Consider the following 27,975-nt stretch of genomic DNA (forward strand, 5'->3'; position numbering starts at 1 on the left):
TTGACGGTACCAATGACAGTGCACTGTTTGAAGGCGACAGTGACAAGGAACACAGCGACGAGTCTAGCAGCGACGACGACGTTGAATGAGCTCTGCATGTTCAGATTCAATAAATGCTGTTTGCATTTTGTGAACGCTGTCCTCACTTTTTTAGTTCGGCCTACATTCGAGGTAATATATATATATATATATATATATATATATATATATATATTACTTTTTTTTTTGCTTCGGACTTTAGGGGGTCGGCCTAGATTTGAGTAAGTACGATAAATCTAGCGGAGTGGTTTTGATATCCCGAGCACCTGCACAGCTGAACCTTCCAAGGAACAGCCAGCCAGGCAGGAAAAATCATTTAGCAGTCACCTATCTACCACTTTGCCCATAAAAATGTGTGCGACTATCCCTTAAGATCTAATTTTACGTCAGTAAATTACGTCCTTAACCAAGAGTTATGTCGCTTACCTTGTATTAGGTAACTGCAGCAGCGTGGTACAAGTGATTGACTAGAGAATGCGATGAGGGATATATACTTTTCTTAAAGCAAGGTATGCACAACACAATTCAAATAACTGATAAAGGTAGTCTTTTCCGCTCCTTCTGAACATTTTTCTTGCGTTTTTTCTCCAGGTACTTGTCGAGTCTGCCAGCCTTTTTCAGTAGCTTGAATCTTTCAGCCAGCTCAATTTTTCGTCTTGCAGCTGTGATGAATAACAGGAGGTACATGTGTACGATAGTCAAAGCATGTGCACACAATAGAAATCTTGCTACAGAGCAAGTGGAGTGCATGAGTTGCAAACACACTTTGTGAACTAAGTATTAATTTTGTTGTAACCAGTGGCATAGCCAGTTATTTAATCTAAGAAGCAAAATGAAACATTGACACAAATTTTAACATTCTAGCAGATTTTATTTAGCTGTTCAATAAGCGGCAAAAATTCACTTTTAGCAGATAGAATACTTTATAATAGACTGGATTACTATTAGTAGGCAATGACACTGACAGTGGAATATATAAGGCTGCTAGTGAATATTTAGTTCAGTATAACAATTCAATTGTGCAAAGACAACTTTCTTCAGATGACCCTCAGTAAAAGAGAGGTGAAGCAAGTGAAATCAGTGTCTTAGAAATAGTCTACATCATTCACATAGAGCAAAGGTTGCGAAGAATAGAGCACAGGTTGGAAAGAAGGAAAAAAATAATTTTGTTTCACTTTACATTTTTAATGTTAAATGCCATTTTCAAGCAGTTTCCCAAAATGCACATAACCGAAATTGCCAAAAACTATAACCAAACTTTGCATGCATATGCAAAAGGTTGTGTAGAAGGCAAGTATCTAGGTCTTATAATTTTCAGCAATATTGGTTCAGTGCATTTTGGGATCGCTCAAGGTCATGAAAATGGCAGTTTAAATTAAAAATGTTTTCTTTAAAAAATAAAGCAAAACAAACTTTTTTGGCTTCCTTGCAATCTGTGCTCTATGTGGAACAATGTAGGCTATTTTGTAACACTCTCTTAGTAAAAATGACTAAAGATTTTGATAAACTAAATATCAAAAAGTGGGAGATTAAACTCTATACAATATACAAATTTCTGAGGTGCATCTCCCTGTAACTCTTTAGCTTTTAACTCATTTTCAGCGCTTTTATGTTTTAACATTTTATTTCAAGATGTAGTAGTTGCAATGTATCCTATGATACATAAGATTATAGCCTCATCACTGGTGTTTTGAATGGATGTATAGCAGTAATAATTTGCCATATTCAGTTGAAGTACTGAAATATACAAAATATGCACCCGGTTCCTAGTTCCCAATGTTCATTAACAGATCATGCAAAAATATATTACGAAGATTTATTGGCATAAATATTAGCCATAGTTATGCCCAAGCTATGCAGGAAAGCAGTACCTTCACAAATGTGAAAACGGGTAAGTTCTTATTGCAGAGAGAGCATTTGTTTTTCATTTCAGCAGGCCCCTGGTTTGATTTACTGCATTCTTTAGGCTCAAGAAGCAATGGTCAGGGAGCATGCAGAAGCCTCCTCACACTAGGTTATTGCATTTGACAGGCTTTTCTGTGCAAGTAAGACAGTGTAGTGTGCATTCGATTGGCACTGGAGCCTCCACGTGTTTCGTTAAGCTCCTGTACAGTGCTGTACAGTTATGTCAAGTATTGCACACTATTACACAGTAATGAATAAGAGCACTTGAGCAAGTGGTGTTCAAAATATAAGAGCTTATAGATAGTCAAGCTTTGGTCAAAGGTTGGTCTGTAATCAACTGTGCTCCTGTGCAGGTGAAAACCCTACAAGACGGAAAGGATTGCTCGTGATAACTTGTGCCTGCACTGCCGAAGCACTGATGGATAAAAGCAACCCACAGTGGTTAAAATAAAGTTGCACTTGATATTAGTCGAATAAAATTATCAAAATAACACGCACTCATGAGCATCTACCATTGTTTGAGACATCGCTAAAATAGCCTATACGTCTGATCAGAAAAATGACAGCCCGAGAGAAGCTTCTGCGTCTTCGCTGCTGCTGTCATTTAAAAATTATGTTGCATAGTCGACTGAATCGCAAATTTCGAGTCTTTATATTAAAGACATCTAGGTTTTATTTTTCCGGACTCCCCAATCTTCCAAAAATTGTCAAATCTGACAAATAACTAAAGTTCACTCATCATTTCAGAGAGTGCATGACGTTGCTAGAAGAATTTCAACAGAAATGTTTAAAGGGACACTAAAGTGAAAAATGATTTCTTCTGCATCAGTAAATTACCGTTCTACAACACCAAAAACACCACTCTTACAACGATAAGACGTTTGGTAAGCCAGAAAAAGCGCATGAACAAAATACGGGTGGCGACGCCTACTTAAGTTCCCGCACCTGGGGACTGCGACGTCTTGGATTTTTATGGCATCTAGGGCCTACTAATTATATATAGCGGTACAGTTTGACTACATTGTGCTCTAAAGGAACCAAATATTGAACATGCCAAGTTTCGGGATCTTTTATTCAGCCAACGCGGCCCAAATGCGAAAACATACTTTGGAATCCCTGACGTCACGCTGACGTACCGGCTCTGGGGTTTCGGCGCGAAATTGAAATACTGATACTTGGACCTTGATTTCCTCATCTAATAATCAAACTATTTTTTTTAAATGACTGCCTGCAGGGTTCTCAAACAATTCTTCATTAGTCTAAACTGATTTAGTGTTTCGCTTTAATCCCTTTAACAATGCGTACAAAAACTGTCGATCAAATTGATTAATTTCTACAGGTACGGTAACAAAAGAGTCAAGTATTTGGCCCTTACTGCAAATACCGTATTTACTCGAATCTAACGTTCACCTTTTTTCCGATAAAACGGGTCCAAAAATTGCATGTGCGCTAGAATCAAGTACGACCCTAAATACGTGTTACCATATCGCCATCGGCATTTGAAAAATGGCCGCCCCGTGCGCGCTTCTAGCCTAGCTGCCGTAGATTCCTCTATGTGCATACCTCCATGTTGTACCTGTAACCAGGCGCTGGTGTAACCTACTGTATTTACACGATTGTAAGTCAACCCCTTTTTTAATATTTGAGAATCTGAAGTGGGGGGGTCGACTTACAATCGAACCAAAACATGGCCCCGGCAAAAAAGAGACCAACGAGAGCTACAACGTAGTTACAATTTTATGTTTGCTCTATGGCCCTACCCGTATCTTTTCGCTATCCTGCGTGTTTGTTCGCTTTTCGGAAGTGTTTTTCAACATTTTTGAGAGTTTTACAGTGCACGCAACACTTATGGGGGGGTGTCAATAGTTGATGGAAGCGCCGCTGTTCCCATTCGCGGCGGCACCCTCAGAATGGCAGCGCTTGCGGAAAGTATTGGTAGTTCATAGAAGAGTAGACATCGCTTGCGGGTTTCTCTTTCCCTGTTATGCTTAGCTTTCTCTATAGTTTGACGAAAGGCATTGGTTTGACGCGTTCCACTTGACTGCCGGCTACGTGCTACTTCTATGCTTCCTCAGTCATCATGAGTGCTCCAGGCCCACTAATCATTCGGCACTCGTTCACGGCAGCATTCAGGAGGGCTGCCATCCTTTACGCCGAAGAAACAAATCACTGTGCAGCGGGCCGCAAGTTCGATGTTTCTGAATGGGTGGTGCGAGAGTGGCGAATGCAGCGAAGCGAAATTTTCACCTGTGATGGCAAGTGAAAAATTTCCCACGTGCCAAAGTCTGGACGCTTTCCGGAGCTGTAGGCTCAGCTTGCGGTGTACGTCGCTGCAATGCGTGATCGGTCCCTGCCAGTGAAGTGCGACATGGTCATGAAACAAGCACGGACCATCGCCTTTTAAGGACCTGCTCCGCCGTGAGTACGAGTGGCTGGCGGCAGAAGACCGCGAAATTACGCCAACCGGACCTGTCAAAAGAGCCTCCCTGACGGCTGCGTGTGGTTGTGTGCATTCGGCGTGGGCTGCTGTTCCACAAGATGTCGTGCTGCAGTCGTTTGCCAAATGTGAAATTTCGCTGGACGACGACGCGCTGTGGGACCGTAGCAACGATAATGATGGCAGCACTAGTGAAGACGAGTAGTCAAGTGACCATGTCAGCTACTCATAAATTTTCGTTGTCGAATGCGCCCTCGGGTATGCTCTTCTTTTTTTTCCTGTCACGCGATATGGGGGGGTCGACTTACATTCGAGTCGACTTACAATCGTGTAAATACGGTAGTCTTCGCGTTTTCTGCATTTATTCAATCAGCATGGAAGTGCCAACTGTGAAGACACGCCGAGTCCACCATGATGCCGCATTAAAAAGGAAAGTTATCAAGCGCGCGGGGACGGACGGAAGTCGGGCCGCATCACGGGCTTTCGGAGTTCCCAAAACTTGCGTGCGGGACTGGCGCAAACAGAAGAATATTTTCGCCAGCAAAGCAACAAGGAAGGGCTTCAGTGGACCGAAGCAGGGCCGCTTCGCCGAAATAGAAGAGCTGTTTGCGGAATATGTGCAAGAGCAGCGAGCGGCGCAGCGGCCTGTGATGACCGATCTGCTCAGAGTACAGGCGATGCAGTTAGCCCTACAGAAAGGGCTAAGGTGGAGTGACTTCAAAGTGCTGGCTATCAAATTTTATAAAAAGAAAAGGCTTTTCTCTTCGAAGGCAGACAAGGATAGGCCAAAAATTGCCCGAAGAATATGAAGAGAAACTGCACAGTTTTGAGCAGTACGTTTTGATGTTGCGCCATAGAAACGGCTACCACTTCGGACAGATTGGAAATGCCAATCAGACACTGCTCTACTTTGACATGCCTGCCACCACAACCATTGAAAAGAAGGGGGCGAAGCAAGTGCGCATTTTGTCTTCCGGCCACGAAAAAACTAGTCACCACAATGCTTTGTTGCACTGCAGATGGGCACAAGCTGCCCCCGTATCTTATCTTCAGATGGGAGATGGTCCCAAAAGGAATCGTGTTTCCGAGTGGCGTGACTATGCGCGCAAATGAAAAAGGTTGGATGACCACGGACTTGGTCGCTGACTGGATTGATAACGTTTGGCGGAAGAGACCCAGCGGCAGTTTGGGTCTGCGTGAGATGCTTGTGCTTGACACATTCAGGTGCAACCTTGACCAGCACATCAAGGACGAGCTGGCTGCATGCAACACCGACCTTGTCATGACACCCGGTGACATGAAATCACAGCTCCAGCCGCTCGATGTTTGTATGAACTTTGAACAAGCCAGTGAAAGATATAATTCGGGCGCTCTACGCAGAATAGCTTGTCAGTAGCTGCTAGGAATTCATGCCCGCCAATAATATGAAGCGAGCCTCGCTGCAGGACTTTGCTGGATGGGTGAAAGATGCATAGTGCACGATCCCGTCTGCCATGGTCAACAAGGCCTTTAAAAAGTGTGGGATTTCGAATACGGTGGATGGAACCGAGGATGAAATGCTTTGGTGTGTTAATAGCAATAAGGAGTTGTCTGACAGTCATGACGAGTGATATCTATTGCCCTACGCGACTCGTACCGGCGCAGTGAAAATTTTGGCGGCAAGGTACGCCGCTTCCATTTGTGTTTTTATTCATCGCAACTTTAGTGCATTGGGAATAAATCTGTTTTTTCCAAATGAGACAAAACAGTATTTCTATATGAAAACACGAGAAACGCGGTATTGTATTTTTTTTCTTTTTTCATGAAAACGGGTGCGCGTTATAATCGAGGTTTTCATGTGGGGGGGTCATGGAAAACGGGTGCCCGTTACAATTGAGGGCGCGTTAGAATAGAGTAAATACAGCAATACTAATGGAATGACAAAGAATCTTGTTTTTCTGTTCTGTGCTATTAGTACTTTGTTGCATCCACTCAACTAGTCTGATATTTTGCACAAATGTGCAAAATTGAAATCAGATGAAAATGCTTAGACTACATTTCCTGAAGTACAGTCAGAAACCTGACATGCTACTACAATGCACTGCATGCCCCCGACTCACTGTATAAATGGTGGGCATGCAGTATGTTGCAAACAACAGGTTTCTCAGCAAAGATCCCAGTGCAATAGTGCTTTCATAGAACATGTACTTTGCTAGCTTGATATGTGGTACTTGAGGTACGTGAGCATGCTGTTTACTGTATTTGAATACTTAATTCATTTTTTTCTCAGTGGATACTTAGGGCATGTGACAACGGCAAGTTTCAGGATGTTTATGCACTAAAGCACAAGACCATATAAATATCTATTAATAAGCTGTATACAAGCTGTAAATATCAAATCATTTTTGCCTTTCAAATTAAATTTTTAACTTTCTTGTTATATGGACATTATAGCAAACCATTCCCTATCCAAAAAGAAAACCGGAAGAGCTCAGTGCACATCTGATTAGTAGAGGTATGAGGGGCAACCATTATTAAGTTGTCCCCAATATTTCATCATTTACTGTCCCTTAAAGACCCTTTTCAGGGCATTACATAAAGGAGGGGGGGCGGCAAAGTCATCAATAAACACTATGGTCATCATTATACAATGTTTAACTTACTTATACAATGGTAAACAAAACTTAGTAAGCATGCTAGAAGGTGATGGACAAAAAAAGAAAATAGAAAAAAAAAAGAACAGTACAACTGCTAGCACAACCGGCAGTATAACAGAGCAGTACAAAACGTAGACGCTAGAGTAACAGCGCAGTGGTGGTAGGTTAAGGGTTTAAAAAACATGACAATAGGTGCCTAAATTTACCTAAACTACTTTCATTTGCTATGTCCTCGGGTAGCGCATTCCATAGTTCAATAGCAGTAGGCAAGAAAGATTTCTTGATGGCATTACAAGTACCATGCAAGCATTGTAGACTCAGGTTATTGAACAGACGGTGAGAAGTGCAATTAAGTGGAAGTAGAAGAGTGTTCCTAAGGTGTGAAAAGTTATAATACAGTTTGTGGAAAAGGGAAAGTTGTGAAATCTTTCTATGAAGTGTTAGACTAGGGATGCTGAGGGATGATTTAATGCCACCTATACTTATCTGCCAGTCATAGCTTCAAGTGATAAAATGTACCGTGCGATTCTGCATTGATTCGAGCGAGTGAATAAGGGAGGTCTAGTGAGGATTCCAAATTGCAAAGGCAAACTCAAGTTTAGTCCGAATGAACGTTTCATAGGCGAGCTTGCGTACAGGAACAGGAGACTGAAAAATTGATCTTTTGAGGAGGTCAAGCGATCTAGAACAGTTGTTTATAAGAGTCATTATGTGTGCAGACCACGTAAGTTGATTAGTGGTTGTAACGCCAAGATAATGGTAAGAGTCAACTTGAGTGAAGCCTGTAGAATTAAGAGTACTGATGGTTAATGATTTGCCGCTTGCAAGTTACACACATGTACTTGTATTTAGAAACGTTGAGGGACATGAGCCAAAGAGCACCATCTGACATCTCAGTATGCTAGCTAATACATTATTTGAATACAAGCTCCAAAATATGCGGCAGCACAGGAAGAAACATATCAGTCCTCTTGAGTTCATCTTTTAACAACAAAGCACAGCAGAATTAACCCTTTCAGGGTCAATGACATTAATATAAAGCACCTCTGTATGTTTAAAAAGTGCGCCAATTTCCTAAGTTTTTCTTTTCCGTCATGTGCTGACACTATGTGGGAATACAGGGAATTTTTTTCGCGCGCCTCCCTCTCTCAGTTTTCGTTGCATCATTTGCTTTAGAACTAGTTTGCTCTGGCACGTCTATATATACTACCACCTGCGCATTGGCGCATGGGCGGGTGGGCGGCGGTTTGGGTTTTGTTCCATGGGCGGTTTCGGCTTATTGCACTTGCAAAACTGATGGCTATTACGTTACTAATTGCTCAAAGGGCGACCATTTGTTTCTCACTCGTTTAGTGCTCACAGGGGTGTGCATAGGAAGGATGCCACCGTGCATGCGTTTCCGTTTCTCTTCTCTCTCTTTCTTTTTTTTGTTTGGAGACTCGCGAAAACTAATTGTCTCTGGTTGGCGATAAGATGAAGATTACTTAAGTTTGTCACACATTTTGCTTTTTTTTTTGACGGGCACACTACCACACAAGTTTTCTTGAGTGCGCGGACCTACGCAGTTTGATTACACTATGGACGTACATATTAGTGTAAGAGCAGGAACATTTTAGACTTGCGAAATATTCTCGTGTGTGCATTTTCAAAGCCTTGAACTATGTGTATAACAATGCATCAAAGTTTTAATTCTTATAAGTTTATTTCCTTTTTTATTGTTGCTATTCATGAATGAAAAGTACATATATACCAACACAACATATTTTTTTCTCACTTTACAGTCACCCTAGAAAAATTACGGAAAGTTTTTTTTAGAAATTGCTCCCCAAGAATAATTGGAATCTGCAATAAAAAAAATCTACCCTGGACGGTCACATATGGTGAAAAAAATAGACCCTGAAAGGGCTAATTTGGATGAAAAGTGCTGCCTAAACATTGTAGGCAGTTTCTGATTATGCAGTCCTATGAGGAAATTGACTCAAAAGACATTAAGACACTACTTACTTCTGTTCAGGAACATTGGATTGCTTTCACGGTTGTCAGCGAGGAACTGACTGTACTGGTCATCAAGGCGAGCCTTCAAACTTTTCATCTTTTCAGTGGCTTCTTGATTTTCCTACAAAAAAATTATAATTTATACTTATATTCACTGCAAGAGCATGTCTAGATAAAAGGAGAACACCACAATTAAATATTTAGCACAGCATGCTGCACAAGGCAGTCACAATCGAGATGAAATATGCCTTGCTATCTATTAAGTCTGATGTATCGCCTATTTATGTATTACACAAAACAGCCACCTCTCCTGGTTTTGCTACCACGGTACCAGGCATGCAATGGCATCTCATGCTCGGAGGATCTGCAATGTTCACGTGAATCTGCCAGAGTGGGATTTTATTCTCTACTGCTGCTTGTTCAGTTTTACAACCCATACACCAGATGTTGAGTGCTGAGAATGATATAACTTTCAAAAGGATGCCCTTAAACTCTCGAGAGTGGTCCTGCATACAATGCACAGGACCAATGTTAATGTGACACATTCATTACCTCTTACCAAACATTTCACATTAGGTAGTTTCCTCTCTCGCCTCGTGTGGGGCCTCTTTAATAGAAAAACTGGCCCTGGTGCACATACCACCATCAGATGGTGGGATTAGAACGAGTGTTCCTTTTTGCAACAGCCTAATGCTCTACCCATTAGGTCACAAATGCATGCTGTTGCCCTGCCATTGTCATCACACACACAACTGCTCACCCAACACAAACATGTTGCACTATCTAGTAAAACTATGCAGAACTCCAAATGGGGCTAGATGGCCAGCTACCATTACAAAATGATTTGCATGTTGATTTCCAAAGTGTGAAGATCTGGATATATATGTGTGTGTGTGTATACACACACACACACACACACACACACACACACATATATATACACACACACACACACAACAGGCCTTTCAAGTATACTGACCATCTTGCATAATTTTTGTTACAAAAATTATGTCAAAATTTCAACATGCAAGAAAATGCCTAAGTATTGAGCTCACAAAAAAAATAATCATGATGGTAACACAACCTAAGTGATGAGCTGGACAGAATACAAACCATCTTCTGTAAAAGTCGTTTCAAAGTCATGCGCTGTTGGGGATTCTTTTCTTGTTGAACCATCTTGGCCAGCTTCTGCCTCTCCTCTGCTCGTATATCATTTACAAATGAGTAGCTTTCCCTGAAGTCTCTCTCATTGAAATTTCCTGACATAGCATTAAACCGTGGGTCCTGTTGAACCTGGATAAAGACAGAAAAATGCCCACAGGCAATGTCATATCAGCAACCTAGCCTGTTTGTGTTATTAGGTATTGGCGTTCCAGAAGCACGATTTCAGCTTTTTTTAGATCTACGAGGCAAGAGTACAATACAAAAAGTTGTAAGATTTTATAATTCACAGTAGCACGGGTATCACTTGTTATAATGATCATGCCTCCAGTAGCCCATAATGCAACTGTTAGCTGCAGTGATCACCTTGAGCTTCTCCCACAAAGTGAACTACCATCATTATAAAGGACTATTCACTCATGTACATCGCACTATAATGTGAAGCTTTATAAGCAACACATATGTGAAGTAGCATGAGGAACAGAGTTGTTTAAAGAAGTGAAAAGGGGCTAATTTATGAAATGGCACAGTAGCCCGTTCAAGAACACTGCCTCTGGTCCCTCCAGCAACTGCCACATGCATGAACGCAACGTGCAGCGCCGCCATCAGATTACAGCAGTACTTCAGCCCACATGCAATCTCCAGCCTACTGAACAAAGATGTTATATAAGCAAGTTCTTATTTTCATCAGTTAAATGTGCAGGAAATTAATCATAACCAGTTGCATCCCAATTTGATTGCCTTTCTGTAGAATTGACAACAGAACTGCACAAAAAAAAATATGTCACAGTGGGAGTGACAAAAAGATTTGGATTCCTGGAATTCCACATATGCAAAACAAGATAACAAATACAATGCGGATGTTTTCATGCATGTTTACAACAAAGGAGTATAATGTAAATGACTACATTATACAGAAAAATGTTTTGCAAATTTTTCGTTCTAGTGCAACTGGAGTTGCACATCAACTACAGAAATCTAGCTGGACAATTATATTACCATAACTATACATGTCATTTCATAGTAATGTCATCACTGTAAAAGCATTAAAACTGCAATCTGCAACTTGAGTATCATGTTAACAGAACTGAGGTCATTGCAGAAAGCATTAAGGTTAAAGTTCAAGCTAACCTTTACACTTCCTATAACTTACAACTCCAATCGAGAAGCTTTACCCCGAGTATGCATACCAGAGCTCAAAGGGGCCCTCAACATTTTTTAACATGGTAAATAAATCACACTACACATGAGAAAATGCAGTCATGAACATGTGAAGCAAATATTACTCACTTGTGCACAGCAATAAACACACATAAACTCTAAAGCTTTCTCACGCTTTCCTGTGGCTTTTTAAATGCCTGCAATGTTTCAGTGTTTCAGTGCCCCAGGTTGCCCAATGGAGACACCATCTATGACTACTGGCCGGATTCACGATTACATCCAATAAATTATTTCGAAAACAAAAAAAAAAAACTATAAAAGAAAAGGAAAGAGAGAATTGTAAGGAACACTATCATTCTTCATAGTTACCTTTATACGAGGGTGGATCAAATATAAACGAGACTTTTTTCTTAGAGTGCATTCTATCAATTGGCGCACACTACCACTTGGGGTGTGTTATACCTCTGCCACACGAGCATGCAAAAACTCTTTTACGTAAGCGGTCTTTTACCAACTTGAAAGCATTTTGAATGACTTAAAATGTTGGCGAAATGCGAAGGTTGTGGCATCGTTGCCCACCTGCGGCAAGTTGTTTTTTCATCCACTTTCATTTTCCCTTAGTTTGTTTTTTTATTTCATTTACTAAGCACAAGTAATTTCCCCTATGTTGTCTTTGGTGTCAGTGTTTGTTGGCTTCTTATGATATGACTAATAAAAATCGGGCCCCTCAGTTAACCTGCTTTCTTCTCGTTTATTACATAACGAGGGTCTCGAACCTGGCAACGTTGATGCCTTCAGACAGCATGTGTGGGTTTATTGACCGATTGCCTTCATCCAAAAAGATCACCTTCTCATGACGCCTACGGCAGAAAGGATGTTCCACATCCGTCGCCAAGGTCTGTGAGTGGTGGCGCTGGCTAACACTCCCAGGATTCTACTAGCAAACATAAATACCCAAGAAAGTGGATGGGAAAACCACCGCGGTAGCTCAACTGGTAGAGCATCGCATGCGAAATGTGAAGGTTGTGGGATCGTTCCCCACCTGCAGCAAGTTTTTCATCCACTTTCATTTTCCATTAATTTATCGTTTCTTTATTTCATTTACTAAGCACAAGTAATTTCCCCTATGTTGTCCTTGGTGTCAGTGTTTGTTGGCGTCTTATGATATGACTAATAAAAATCGGGCCCCTCAGTTAACCCACTTCCTTCTCGCTTTTTAATGAAGAGACACACGGCACCAACGATCTCTTTTTAGTGTTTCCTTCTGGACACGCTACCGAAAGCGTGGTGCTGGCGTTCGAAACAAAATCGGGCAAATTAAAGTGATCTATGTCGAAATATAAGTGAAAAGTTGTGGTATTACACATTTTTCAAATAAGTTTAACAACGCCAGATAAAGAAACATTATAGCAAAGATTTACTCTTGTACTCTAAAGAGCGTTTGCAGGACTAGCAAAGTGCACAAGTTTGTCTGGAAACATTGGGCTTCTTTTATCATGTTCGCTCGATTATTGGCACGATTGTTCTTGTCCGTGCAGCGCGCGTCTGTAAGCGTGATCATTTGGCATCCGCGACCCGTTCGACCTGCTTACAAGAGTATAGAAGAAAATGAGCATTACTGGGTTTACTGCACCTTCGAGACGTAAAATATTTTTTTGTGATGAGCCTACGCGACAGAAAAATATGCACTCGCTTATTTTTTTAAATATATAATAATTGCTGGCAGCCACTCGTTTAGAGGCTACTCCTTTTCGGCCATAAAAGAGATCGACAAACTTCATTTCCAGAAAAGACCGCTTCGGAAAAAGCAATCGCTCCCTGTTGTGTGTCTGTGGGCAAAACTCGTTTTCGGGAGAAGGCTTTTTGTTCAAAAGACTTTTGAGTGCACGTGTGACAGGGGTATTAGGTATGCAAGTCAGGAGTCACATGAGCAGTTGGCCAGTCCCGTTACATTCCTTCAGTAGTCCATCATAGGATGTCTTAAGAAAATGGCACGCCCATCGATGGTACATATTATTATAAAGTTTCTTGCTTGTGAGGGTGTAAAACTGACCGTGAATTGGCGGCACAACCCAAGGATCAAGCACTGTCAAGGCCACATGTGATTCGCTGGCATAAGAAATTCATAGAAGGCCGTGAAGAGGCTGAAGATGAGAAACATGATCGTCAATCAAGGACGAGTAAGACTCTGCTGTGGGCTGGCAAACTGCTTGCAACAGTTTTTTGGTTCCACCAAAATTGCATATTGGTTCTTGCACGGTCACTGCACCATTAATGGTGCATATTACTGTGAGCTTCTGAGGGAGATTAAGCTTGCTTATCAACACAAAAGGCATGACCAATCAATACACAAAGTGATTCTTCTCCATTAGAACATCAGACTGCACACTGCAGCTGTCACATGCGCAAAATTAAGCGAAATAAGTGGGACATCACTGGAACACTCTTCTTATAGTTTTGACTTATTGCCTTATGACTTTCATCTCTTTGGGTCACTCAAAGAAGCTCTGGTAGATCAATGATTTGATGGCAACAATGCAGTGGAGAAATTTGAGCGCAACTGGCTGCTGACACAACCCACTTCTGTTCATGACAGGGTTAAAACGCTACCGTTTTGCACAAGAAAATATATATCTGAATCAGGAGGTTATGTAGAGAAATGATGTATACTTATTTCTTACTACAAATAAGCTGCCAGAAGCTTTGTTGAACCAGCTTTTATTACGCAGAAATTTGACTACAGTAAAGCTTCGTTATAACAAAGTTGAAGTGGGAGCCTAAATTACTTTGTTATATCCATTACTGTTCTTGGCTGCAATACATGCCCAATGGGGTGCAAAACTTTAAACATGCATTGAAAAAGAGTTTTGCAGTCTACAGTTCGCTACAGAGCCACGTATGTGATGAGATTGTAACAAAACAGTGAAAAAATCTTCAGCGTACACAACACATGACTTCTTAGCACCTGAACCAACTGCCTTCATGATAGCTGCCTCTTGTTCCAATGTGATGGTCTTTCGTTTCCGCTTTCCACTTGGCTTGTCATAGTGTCGTGAAACCAACGAAATGGCAAGGTGGTCGAAGAAAACAGTTCACACGCTGCAATGCGAACGAAGTCTGTCGTGGTCAAGCAGCATGTGGCACACAACACTGTGTGTCAACTACAGAGCTGATCCAGGCTTATACGCCATTCTCACATGGTTCTGCTATGTGAATGAGGCGGCCAACCAAACTCGCTGAGGCCAACTCATGGGCCGGGATAACATAGCACTATTCCAATCTGTTTTTATTCCAAACCTGCATTAGCCGTCGTGATGGCGCAGACCCTACCCATATTGGCCTGGCATCCGCCTGTATCAGCTGGACCTGAGCCATTTTGACAGATTTGGAATAAAAACAGATTCAAATAGTTTTACGTTACCCCAACAATGGCCTCAGATTGTACCAGCACTAATGTGGTCTCTTATAGCTGCACCAGCCTGTGTAGCGAGCCGCAGTGAGAGAAGTGGTTGCACTGGTCTTTCTGTGTGCGATATATTCGCATGCAAGATCTAGTTTTTTTTTTTTTTTTTCGGGGACAAAACTAGTTTGTTATATTCATTGGCAGGACAATTTTACTTAAAACGAGGCTTTATATACATGGATCTCTATGGGGGATTTCAAGGGGAACTTGCACAGATCTCACCACAGAGTGTGAATTCACAGCTAGGAAATGTACCCAAGTGACTGTGTTCTCGCCACTAACATGTACACAGAAATCAAACACAAGAACAGCAATTGCGGGAAACGAGTAACACAAGCAGCATCAAATGGATATTGGGCTGCAATTATCCAAGGTAGAACAAATTTGCTGAATTATTTTCGTGAGTGTATGTTATAAACAAAACATAACACTAAAGTTTTGCATGGAGTTGCCTATAAATCACAAGAGCTAACCCACGAGAATTCACGGAAATTGAAGGCAATTATTTTTTCTTTACTGAAGGCAAAAATAGAAAAAAAAAAACTTTTCATTGACCAACTTAAAAAATACTAATTGCAAAGCATGGATGAAATTCTCTTGCAAACTAAGCAACTTACCATATTTTCTGTTCTATAAATCGCACCCCCCTCAAAATGGCAGTTTTTCCAAAAAAAGAAAAACTTATATAAGACGCACCTGTTCATTCAGCGAGCAATTTAAAAACTTGTTGAAGATCAGGTCACGAGAAAGTGTGATGAAGATACATGTTTGCAGTAGCCGCTGCTTCTGCACACATCCCAAGGAAGTGCTGACATATATGCAAGTGCCTTCCAACATCTAGACAATACTTTTAGGAAGTATTTTATTCCGATAGCATGAACAATACTATTGATAGCTTATATGATGGCATTTAGTCAAAGCCATCAACGTCATCCTTCTCCGAGTCGCTGACAAACAATGCAGCTACTTCAGGTTGGAGTTCCGCTGACACATGGTTAGCATAGTCGTGGTTAGTGCGGCTGCGACAACACATGCAAAGTGCACAGCGACAACGCCAACGAATGCAATGAAGTGTAGTTGCTGTGCATGGCAGAAGGTGACGTGTGGTGGAGCATCATTTGATACTCGCTCAATACAACGAGCGTGCCACAGCATCCAATCTGATTTTGACTGTACATAAGTTGTACCGTTCTATAACACGCACTGACAAAAAATAGAGAACTACCTCTCATGCACTGGAAAATATGGTACATAGGAAAAATTGAACTTGAATCTATAATTTCTAAAGTACCTTAATATAAAAGGAGTCACAAAAGGCCCAATTTTTGTCTTATTACTCAAAAAGGCAAAGCTTTCACCTTTCATTCATGCTGACACCCTACAACCGCGAGACGTGTGCCAGACTGCGTGAAGCCACATCACTTTCGCCTTGGTAGAGTTGCTGCATTGACACTGGCATGGCTAGGCTCGGTTGTCCGGGTGACCAATTTGTGGGAGGTGGCGCAAAAAGGTAGCTGCCGTAGCCGTGATTCATTTAAACCAGCTAGCCATGGTGCCACGACATCTCAGGAGCAGCCGATACCACCACCACTCAGGTCGAGCCAGCCAGCGTGTTCTATTCTCACACTACATGCGTATGAGCTGTCTTCTACACCTGTTCTGTAGGCGGTAGTCACGCCACTACAAATGCAATGCACTGTTAAACAGAACCAGCATTATAGGGGTTGAAAGAGGCAAGCTGGCTTTCTGTGCCATTTGTTCGGGGGACCCAAGCTCCCCTTGGAGGTGCGGATGTGACTGTCCACACGGTTGCCAGGCGGCGCGATGCATGAGAAACGCGAGGCCATCTCCTCCTGTGCCCTCCCTCACGTCTCATCACGGCTCTCCGCGTCGCGGCCCCTTCGCACTCTCCAATAGCGGCCAACGATCAGCATGCACAGGCTGGCTATTCCCCCCTACCTTCCACTGCTGTGGGCTAAGTGTGAGCGATCGCTCCAAGATGGCGCAGGGGTTCCAAAGAAAGCTTCACTTTAAAATTAAGGTCAGTTCTGTTCTGTTAAAGTGGCTTTGCTATGTCAAATAAAATGTTTGCCGTAAACAAAAACATCTGAAACTCCCCTGTGACCGTCCTTGTATGAAATTTTCTACAAGTTAATAAAAGAAATTCAGTGGTCCAAATTTTTTTCAATACTTACTACTGTATAACATGCAAAAACATTTACAATGTTATTATGCTATTATGTTATTGTTTACCGTTTATTGTTATTGCTCTACATATTGTATTTGCTAATGTATTAATTTTACATGTTGTGTGCATACTTCTTTAATTATACTGATGTTTATTTTTTCCCGATTCCATACTAATATGTTACCGTATTTCCCCCCTTACACTATGCCTTCTCGAAGGCCTGTAAGGTACATGTAAATAAATAAATAAATAAATAAATAAACATATCCAGTATACTTATTTTCCAAGCTCCCTTTTTTTTTTTTCGGTGAGTGGGCGCATGCAAGATTACAAGCTGATGAAACAAGAAAGCATCTATCTCCACAGTGGCCGGTAGGGTCCAAACAACCAACAATTAACACAGACTATAGATAATGTGGTGTATTTGTGAAAACACAGATGGCAAGCATTAGCTAAACATTAAAGGTCAACTAAACGACCTCTAACATTTTAACACATTTAAAACAAATGCGTGCACTGTTTAGAGAAAGCCGTAACCATAATCTCTTGCAAATGCAGTAGCATTATGCGCGACTGAAACACCACAAATTCTAAGAACAATCCCATGCTCCTCTCCTGGCCTTTCCGGTGCCTCTTGGCGCATGGTGATGTTAACAGGGTGTTCCAGGTGACATCACCAGGGGTAAACGCTGCCAATTTATAGCTCGATGAAGGCCAACAGCACCAGCATGACGAGAGCCGACTGCGTTTTCTGAGAACGGAGGGGGGCTCACCCATTGTGCACCACCGAACCTTGTTTGAAGCTTCCACTCGGCCTCACGCGGAGGGCGATTAGGCATGTACAATGGAAGAGCCTTTCTTTTGGTGTGCAGAAATGACCCGCAGTTTTTGCTGCACAGCGTAGAGTTGTGAGAATATGTGGCAAGGAGGACAGAGTGGAATGGGGAGGGTAGTGAAGGAGAGTGAGAAACAGCAGCAGCTGTGTTTTCGTTCGTCAAATGCCTGTAACTGCTATTACTGCGCCATTAAAAAAAATTCTTGTAGCTACAGTCAACGACTGAATTTTCGGACATGCCTGATATTTCGGACGTCTTCGCGGCACCGCCACGAGCCCCATAGAATCAATGTATAAGGACATCTGAAGTTTCGGACGCTCGAACCTCCCGCCGTCCAATTTTCCGGACTTTTTGGCTCCTCGCACAGCGCCCTTGCGAAGGAAATCGACTTGCAGCCCAAGCATATCACCGCTTTGAACCACAACTAGCCGAATCTAGCCGTCACACACCTATTTGGTCTGGCCACGCTGGCTGTGTTCATCGCCGCAAATGGCCGCACTTCCGCCTCCGGCGGAGTTTCTGGAGCGGCGCTATATAGGTGTTCTGTGGTGCTATTTCGTTTGTTTGCGCAGGCCACGTTTTGGCTAGCGTGGTGTGTGGTTGTGCTGTTGTGTCAAGTGTGCTCTGCGACGCTAGGCCTAGGTGCTTCGACGCTCGTCAGCGAACTCCACTGTTCGCAACTTGAGGATTTCGCTTGCCTTCGATGGCCCCCACTTCGTCTTCGTCGTCCTCGCCGATGGCATCGAAGCGCGGAAAGCAGTACCGTACCCACGGAAATAACTTTTGAACAGTTTGTTGACGCTGACAACGAGCTCAACTTCTGCGCAGAACTGACTGACGAGGGAATAGTCCGTCAGGTTGTGGGGGATTCAGTAGACTCCGATGTTGAAAATGAGGAGCCAATGCCTGTGCCGCCTACAAGCGCCGAGTTGACGCGAGCACTGTTGACTCTTTCATCGGTGTACAGTGCTGACATCACCCTTGCTCAGATCGAGGTGAATATGATCGCATGCAACCGGAACGCCGTCCAAACAATCAACAAGTTCTTCAAGCCACTGCAGCAATAACACTGGCTGCCCGACGATGGACATGTACACGGTCGTCCACTTCCAATTTGAACACGGCTCCGGGCGGCCGGCGCTCCGCGGAGCGCCGGCGCACTGGCAGCCCCAAGTGTGGCCGCAGCCGCGTCGTCTGCTACAGCGCGCCTGCACTAGTCTGTGCTAGCGGCTGAGGCCACGCCTGTGGCTGCCAGTGCGCCGGCGCGTTAGTTACCCCGGCGCCCACGAGCGGCGCTCCGCAGAGCGGCGGCCTCGCCGGCCGCCCGGAGCCGTGTTCAAATTGGAAGTGGACGACCGTGTACATAATAAACCGGCAGTCGGCTGCATACAGAGTTTTTGAACGTCTCTTTTTATAGCACTTCCATTGATGCTTAGGCAGGGTTTCGGAAGCGTGGTACTTCGCCCTTTACCTCTAGATCCGAGAAAAAAAGAAAAGAGGTGCGTTTTTTTGCATGCATTTATTTTTTCGGACTGCCTGAATTTTCGGACGTTTTTACGTTCCCTAGAGGGTCCGAAAAATCGGTCGTTGACTGTATATGTTCATAGTAGAATAGTACAGATGAGCCACTATATAACTAATTTTTGAGCTCAGGGTTATTTGGGGGCCCTTTAATGGAACACCAAAGGCAAATCAAGTCAAGCTAATGTGATAAATTAATGCTCAAGAACTAAGACATCAGTATTATCACAGTTTTAGTAATTGAGATAGCGAGGTTAATGCAGTACACATTTTGAGACTCTACCGAGATATTCAAGTATTAGCCCGATGACGTAGCGACTCCTCATTATAATCCAGTCACTTGTACTCAACCACTCATAATAAAAAGGTAATTGCATCGCATTATCAGATGGAAAAAAATGCAACTTATCTACTTCTATTTGACTCTTAGAAAAGATAACTCTTTGACGTTACCCTTGAAAAACGATGTGGGCAGTCAAAAGGCTTTGTTTTAGCTCGAGTTTGCGCCACCCACACTTCCACATTTCAGTAGCTCTGTTATCGCATTGTGCTGTACAGATTCTGCTTGCTTGCAAAACACACGCAAACTCCAAGTAACAGAAAATGCCAAACAGCAGCACAAGCCCGCAGCAGCAAGTCATGCTCTTCACAGCTTAAATTGCTTAAATCGAGCCCAGCACTGGGAACCAATGTATCATTGTCAGGGTTGTCAATAACGAGGTTTATCATGAGAAGCGTCGACAATGGTGTTTATGATTCGGCATGCGCTTTCCTTTCCACTTTCCACAGTCCAGGCTCAGTTTCTGGCCACGCTTTTGTGTCTTGTACAAAAAAAAAAAAAAAAATTATGCCAACTGTCGGGCATAAACGGCAATAAAGAGCAGTAAACGGCAGTGATAGCGTATGCAACATCACCAGCTCCATTTTATGCACAGGTTTCACACCAATTTTTCTTTGTGTATATCACGATTTCCATCTCGCACAAAATTTTTCAAGGGTTAAAAAGAAATTAAGCACTTTCAAGGGCCTTGAAAACACGATTTTCAAATTCAAGGGCTTTCAAGGTTTTCAAGGACCTGTGCGCACCCTGCTATTGCATCCCCAATATCTTCAAAGTGAGCAATGGCCGGTCGCTTTGCCAGTTCGTCATTTCATCGCTGAAAGCGCATTCATTTGGCGGTTCAGTTGAATAATGCCGCGGGCGACACAGACTTGCCGAGTCAAGAGCACCAACAAGTTTCCTTCAGCGATGTCGCTACTATTATGGTCGCAGTCGCTTTCAACAGTTATGAACATGCTAGTTTGCGGCGAGAGTGTTACAGTGTAATCAACAACACGTAGTGCTGTCTTGTACGTGTTGCTATCTGTCGGAAAACATTATAATCAGCTCCCGGAGATCGATAACAGCACCGTGCTCACAAAGAAAATCCATCCCAAGGATCACTTTTCGCGAGAAATCGCGCAACATGATAAACGAAGCAACGTACATTGACTGACGGATTTGGAGCCTGGCGGTGCATCTCCCAATCGGCGTCGGGAAATGACCACCTGCTGTTCAGAGGCTTGGTCCGTGCCATGGTGTCGTAACTTTTCTCAGTTCAGCAGCTAGTTCGGCACTCATAACAGAATAATCGGTGCCAGCGTCCACGAGGGCAGTGAGCAGGTAGTTATCGACTTGAATGGGGATGTCTACAGAAACACTTCTGTAGTCGACGGCATGCGGCTGTATAAGGGCATCATTGGCGGTCGGTTGGCAAATTGGGGGAGGATGTTTTATAGATCCGTCAACAGCAGCCCCACCCCTGGAGGTCACTGCTCCTACTTTCCCTAAAGTGGGCTTGGAGACCTGATGGATCTGCCCCCAACGCCATGAGCGAACGGCAAGTTTTGCCCAGGTCACATAGAATGTCGAGGAGATGGAGAGCGGGACTGGCGTCGCGGAAAAGTCAGTGACTGGTGGCTCTCGAAGTACTCGACAACAGCTCGGGGACTCTCACCATCACGGGGTCGACATGCATCTGGGCGAAACCCAGGAAGGCCCATCTGGCGGTACGTGCACTCTCGGTATAGGTGAACTGGTTCACCACAATGGTAGCAGAGTGGCCAATTGTCTGGAGTGCGCCACACACTGGATTTCCGCACATTTAGACTTGGGCTTACAGAAGGCAGAGGGCTCGAGAAGTACTGAGTCATCTGTTGCCTGGGTAGACAGCACAGATAGCCGACTGCTGGCATAGGAGCTCTTAAGGCTTCAGCGTACGTCAGGAGTGGGGATGCGGCTGGCGGCGCGACCAGTGGTTGTACCAGCTGCCCGACCTCTTCATGAACCACACCACTTAGAGCAGTCACATGGGATTGCGGAAAAATTTCATGAACTTGTTGCAGCTCCTCGCGTACAATACTGCGCACAAGCTCCCTGAGGGTCATCAAATCAGGGGCGACCATGGACGACAAAGAGATGTAAAGTTGCTTTGGCGCTTGTACTGTGAAGACTGCTGCCGTAGCATACGCTCCATCATTGCATCGTTGAGAAATTCGGCTACGGTACCTGGTGGGTTGTGCACTAGACATAAGAACAACTACTCTTTCATGCCCCGCATCAACAAGCGTACTTTCTTCAGTCATTCTGGGATCAGCGCGCCGGAACAGCCGCGACAAGTCCTCAAGGAACATGGCGACACTCTCATTTGGTCTTCGATTCCTGGAATTCAGAGCACGTTCTGCTTGCTCCTTCCAGTCTGAACTTCCGTAGGTATTGTGCAGCTGGCCACGAAATTCTTTCCAGGTTGCCAAACTGGCTTCACGGTTTTTGAACCAGATGCGCTCGATCGAGTCCTCGAGAGCGGAGTAGATATATCGGAGCTTCCAGTGGTTGTCCCATTCATCGATGCTGACAACTCAATTGTGGTCCAGCCAGTCCTCGACATCCTCGAACGCGTAACCGTGAAACGACCTTAGGGTTTGCAGCATGCTGAAAATCTACGGAGCAGGTGGAGTGGTGGTCTCTTTAGTCTGGCTACTCGTTTAACTGGTTGTCATGGTTGTACACTTTACTGAGAGAGGGTCCAGTTCTGGTGGTAAGTCCTAGTTGCCACCGGCTGCGCCGAAGGTCAGCTTCGGACGTGTCAGAATCGAAGCTAGGTGCTTCCTGTTGGTCGCAGTGCAATGAAGTTTATCCTACACCTCCAACAGTCACATTACTATATATATGACAAAAACTATAGAGTTTAATGGAAGCAGACAGTTGCCGTCCGACATCTTCACTGAGAGTGTGTCTTCGTCGTCGTCGACCTCAGCTTATGCAGAAGCGGCAAACCCACTACACAGCCAATTGTTATGCTCATGGCAATATGAAATGCTTCACACAAATTGGGATGCGAATTATTTACTGTAGCTGTAGCCTACACGTCTACAAAATTTGTTCAAACCGTTTCAGGGACCCTTTAAACTAAGTTTTTTCTTGGTATGAAAACAAGCACTGTGAGCTTTCTGGAAGGGTATTTTAACAGTCCAGGTTCACTTAATATTTGTGTTTAGTGCACCTTTAAAGCAACCAAGACAGCATAAGTGCCAAATCAGCAACGCAATATTAATGTTTACGATCTGAAAGCGAGTAAATATTTAAATTACAGCTGAAAATACACAGTCATACTGTGCCAAAAGTTCCCTAAAATATTACTTAGATATGTTCATGCACTTCAGGAAGATTGCACCTGTTGCAAACATGCAAGAATCCATAATTAAAACTACTTCTTGAAATACCACCCTGACTTAAAAACTTCGATGTGCCATGTGTTTTTTTTCCCCTGCTACATTTGGACAGCGTCAGCACAATTTGTCCTGAACACAAGTAGAGGGCAAACTGCTGCAGATTCACAGGTGAAATGGGCAGCATGACACATGGATTGGATAGAAAATGGAAAGGAAAAAACAGACAGCATCTGCCAACTTGTACAATTTCATGGCAAAATGCCTAATTTTAAGCACTAGTTTACTCTTGCTGTGTTGACCCAAATATTTTACAATTTTTCATTTTCATATAGTTTAGGGCAAAACAAATAAAGAAAAATAATTCTAAGCCCCAGCGATGGCTCCCTCTGTATAACAAATACAGATCTCAAAGGCTATGCTTTCGCTGGCTGCATGTGGCAGAAGCGATTGCAGGAGCCAGAAAAATGTCAAACATCAGGTTTTGATAGGTGGCGTCCAAAACCTGGCATCTATTGTTGTTGTGACTATATAGAACAGAGTGGCTGTTCACCGCATATTTAAAGAACAAAGGAAGAAACAGTCAACATATTAAGTAACCAATCACCAAATTTTAGTATTTTTTCACTTGTGCTGTCATGTATTTCAAATTCTAAGTTTGGCACGTCTGAGACAGGCATTGTGCTCACCCAGGATGTTCTTTTTTTTTTAATAGAAGCAAGGACTTATACTAACGACAAAAATAACTAAAGTAAAATATTTTCAGTTGTGAGCACAAAATATGTCGTATACATTTCCCCCCTCTTCTTTCTACATTTTTCATCATGTCAGGCTGTATAATTCAGCTATGCATTGTACACTTAAATTTTGTGGTCTAATTCTCATCAACTTACACTTCTTCAAGTATTCTTCCTGGTGGAATATTGCACCTGAACCAATAAAACATGAATTTTCAGTTTTAAAAACTAAAATACCTCGGATCTCTCAGCAACCTTTTCTCAACAATGAAGTTTTGACTGCCCTATAAAGCGATAAATTGATTGCTCAACATTAAATACCATATGTACTCGTGTAATGGCCGCAGGCTTTTTCCAGAGATTTGGGGTGAAAATTGGGGGTGCGGTCATTACACAGAGAAAAAGCCTCTTTTCGTAAATATTTCCGGTGGTACTTGCCTTTACTGAACTACAGTACTCGCTTGAACTGGCTCTGGCTATTCTTGACTATTCCCATAGCATGCCACCTGCCGGCTGGAATAAATGGTGACGCCCAACAGACCAACAACGACAGCGTCTCGGAGGCAGCAGCTAAATCTCTGAGGCCGAGTTTTTGCTACACCAAAACTGAGGCACCAGAAACTTGGCACGGCTGCCTTGTTTTGCCACCGATTACGCACAAAAAAAAAAAGCTTTGGTATTTTCACACCATACAATAGATAACACTGCCAACCTTTTTAAAACTCAAGGGTGCATCTTATACAGACATAATTTTTAAATACATTTTGGGGGGATTTTTCTTACAAAGTTCTGGGCGCAGCTTTTACATGGGTGCGGCCATTACACGAGTATATATGGCAACAGCATTTTACGTACCCAGGTCACCATTAGGATAAGGGCTTTATAAAATTCAATAAATTCCCTAAAGCACTGGCAAACTGAAAGGCATTCACATGGTTGTCCTTGTCTAGTGGATAATTTGCATGGACAACTGTGCTCCTGTAGCTCCCGAACAGAAATTTTAAGGCGGCCCCTCTTCAGTGCATTCAAGCTGAAATCTCATTAGGGGCTGTGTGTCCACATCCCTGTCGGGTTTTTAATGCAGCTTTCAAAGCAGCGAATGATGACAGCTAGTGAAAGTTGGTTGGAGAGCTCTTGATGCTAAGTTATTTTCATATGCTAACAAATAAGCTCATGGCCGAGATATGTGCCCTGCATACAAAAGCACACACACAAGCATACACACACAGAGGAAGATGCGTATCAGCTGAACATCTTAGAGCTGTAAAAATAGGAAAACCTCAACATTTAAGGGTGCTCTGAACTTGAAATACAGGTTAGACAATGCTCGCTAAGGATGGCCAATGTTCACTCAATACTGACACTGCATATTAACAAGGGTAAAGTAAATGGTCATCCAAAGGCGTTATTCATTTTTCACTCTGTCCACTGTCTGGATAACGAGTTCTATTTAATGAGGCATAAGTGCAGTGCAAAAGTTTGGTCCCCATGCAAGGGGTTCAAATTCAACTAGTCCACAATAACACAATGTAGTAGTGCGACATGCTCACCCTTCTTTTGGCTTGGAATACTTCCCTGTATACAGGTACCTGTTGTTTGGCAGACATTTCTCGGGGGCTGAGAAGAAAAAAAAATGCACACTTGTCATAGCAAGACCTGTGAACTGGGTGCATAAACCAGTGCTCCTGGTTCACACCAGCCCTTTTGATACTGCACACAGGACAATCATCTGCATACAAAGAATGTTCCAAGGTGATTCTGTGGAATGCTTTATCAGATGCACACTATGTGGAAAAATAAAAATAAAAAATAAAACTAGCTTCCTGTATTATGCCATACTTGAACGACCATTCTGTACTTATAATAAAGCACATACAATGCTTAGTCATATATAAAACAAACGTTCTAGCACTTGTGCATTAGGCACAGTACTGAGGTCACTCACCGATTTTTATTGTCTCGCGAGAAATGCCGTTTTGACTTTTTGCGGTCCAAGCCGAAAACGGCCTCTTTATACCTGCACAGACGCATACAAAGAGGTGATGTGTGGATACCACCAGCATCACACATACACGAGTATTTTGTTAATGGAAAAAAAAGTTTATTATTTCTGCTAGAAAAAAGAATTTTCAGCCTACGTGCATGAACTAGCAGGCCTCAGCAGGCAGAATATTTGACTGCTCTGCAGTAGTACTCAGTCAACAAGGAAAAAAGAAGAGATACTCGTGTACAGCAGAACCCACGACCCATGTCCCTTCCGTTTTTATTGTGCACCAACTCCATTAGTCAATTTCCTATCTTTCATACAGCCACATGAAGACGAAACAATTTTTGTAGTTGTTTCCACTTAATTTTATTGCTTTTTATAAGACCAATAAAATGAACTCTCAAATATCCTGAGGACCTTTCATACAAATAATGAAGATAGCTTTATGCCAACGGCTTGCACATTTCAATTCATAAAAGATATGCAGATCCCACACAATGTGGTAATCAATGTAAGCGAACCTTTCTGTGCTGTTTGCATTCATTGACGGTATTTGGCAGTGATGTTGACAGCATACGACAGTCGTGATGTTAAATGTTGCCTTGCCTGCACCACTTGTGTTTGTCCACGCAGTACACAGAACACAGGGAGACATGTCATTCATTCACACATTACTGAAGAAGGTCCAAATAAGCAATGCTTTCTGACGACGCATTATCTTTCTCTTGTGTCATGTTAGGTGAGTGAGGGGTAAGGTTAATCACCCGTTTCCTGACTGCGTCGGTAAGGGATCCGATTGTACCCATTCCCTGCCTCCGCTCTCTCTACTCCCTCCAACATTTTCCCCAGTTCCTCCCTGGTCTGTCGTTGCTGTTGCGCGTGAGCACGGAGGCAAGCGCGACAGCTCCTGCAATGCTTTTGCGGGGGTCACGCCCAATTGCAGCGTCTAGAGAGCATTGTGGCCTCGCTCTACCGAAACGTCGTTGACGTCGCCTATCTCATCTCCCGCACCCCTGCCGTGAGCTCTCAACCACCCCGGCACGTCATGCGAGGCAGCATCATAGCAACTGGAAAAGTCGAAGAGGAAAAGAAAGTTTCGCTTTAAAAGGAAAGAACAACGCATTGGAGTAGTTTCAGAATTGTTCGCGTTTGAATTTAAGCCGATAGTAGATACCGTACTTACATCTTCAAACCAATTTTCTCTTTCAGAGACTGAAGCTCCTCGAAAGACATAGCTGTGAGGTCTGGAATACATAAAGCGACTTGCATTAGCCAGGGTCATCTCATGCTTAGCTGTATACTTACCATTCCTGATCTCCACCTGGTAAATTACAAACGAAGCTATGTGTTAGTATTTACTTCATTCAAAAAAAAGAACAGCGAATAAGCTTTTGGACACAAACGCTTCTTACATACCTCGCTTTTATCCTCCAGATCCAATTCATCTCCAGAAGACGAACATGTGCTATCTGCTGCGTCACCCATTCTTTCTTTGCAAAGACGACACCTATGCTATAAGCGGTTTCCGCGAATTATAATATACATACGAGTTTATTATCACTCTAAGGTAAAATAGGACCACGAGCGAACACGCACTTCCCTTCTCTAAGTTTGTATAGGTGTTCTGTGCACGCACGTTGTGCTCAGTGTTGCCAGGTCGGACAACCCGGCGTAGCCCAAAGCTAGAGAAACTGTAGCCCAAATGTAGCCAAACACAAAAAAGAGCTAAACAAATTTGTAGCCAAATATAGCCATTGTTCTTTTCAGTTTTATCTGTATATAAATTTTCCCATCATACCACGGTAATCTCTTTTTGTACAAGCCGTCGTAAAAAAATGTCCGTGATGCCGCGACGGTCGACGCTCTCAACTTGCAACAGCTACATGATGCTTGCACAAAAAAATTAAATTATGCGGTTTTACGTGCCAAAACCACTTTTTGATTATGAGGCACGCCTTAGTAGAGGACTCCGGAAATTTCGACCACCTGGGGTTCTTTAACGTGCACATAAATCCAAGTACACGGGTTTTCAGCATTTCGCCCCCATTGAAATGCGGCCGCCGTGGCCGGGATTCGATCCCGCGACCTCGTGCTCAGCAGCCCAACCCCATAGCCACTAAGCAGATACTTGCACACAGAAAACTTTTTTGTTGGCCCCGGAAACTCAAGTTCCAGCGAATCGCTCCTGAGGGAGAACTTAT

General features: G+C 43.1%; 1 protein-coding gene across 1 annotated transcript; it reads right to left on the bottom strand.

The window, feature by feature from the left end:
- Nucleotides 1–519: 519 nt before the first annotated feature.
- On the bottom strand, nucleotides 520–27,413 carry LOC126548023 (ribosomal RNA processing protein 36 homolog). Its single transcript, XM_050196103.3, has 8 exons — nucleotides 27,191–27,413; nucleotides 27,080–27,095; nucleotides 26,958–27,018; nucleotides 25,733–25,804; nucleotides 25,338–25,404; nucleotides 10,126–10,305; nucleotides 9,022–9,133; nucleotides 520–701 (listed from the first exon to the last, which is right to left on the bottom strand). The coding sequence occupies exons 1-8, from the start codon at nucleotides 27,257–27,259 to the stop codon at nucleotides 565–567; spliced, it is 714 nt and encodes a 237-aa protein (XP_050052060.1). The 5' UTR covers nucleotides 27,260–27,413; the 3' UTR covers nucleotides 520–564.
- Nucleotides 27,414–27,975: the final 562 nt, after the last annotated feature.

Source organism: Dermacentor andersoni, chromosome 1 (assembly GCF_023375885.2).
Source record: "Dermacentor andersoni chromosome 1, qqDerAnde1_hic_scaffold, whole genome shotgun sequence".
Classification (NCBI taxonomy): domain Eukaryota; kingdom Metazoa; phylum Arthropoda; class Arachnida; order Ixodida; family Ixodidae; genus Dermacentor; species Dermacentor andersoni.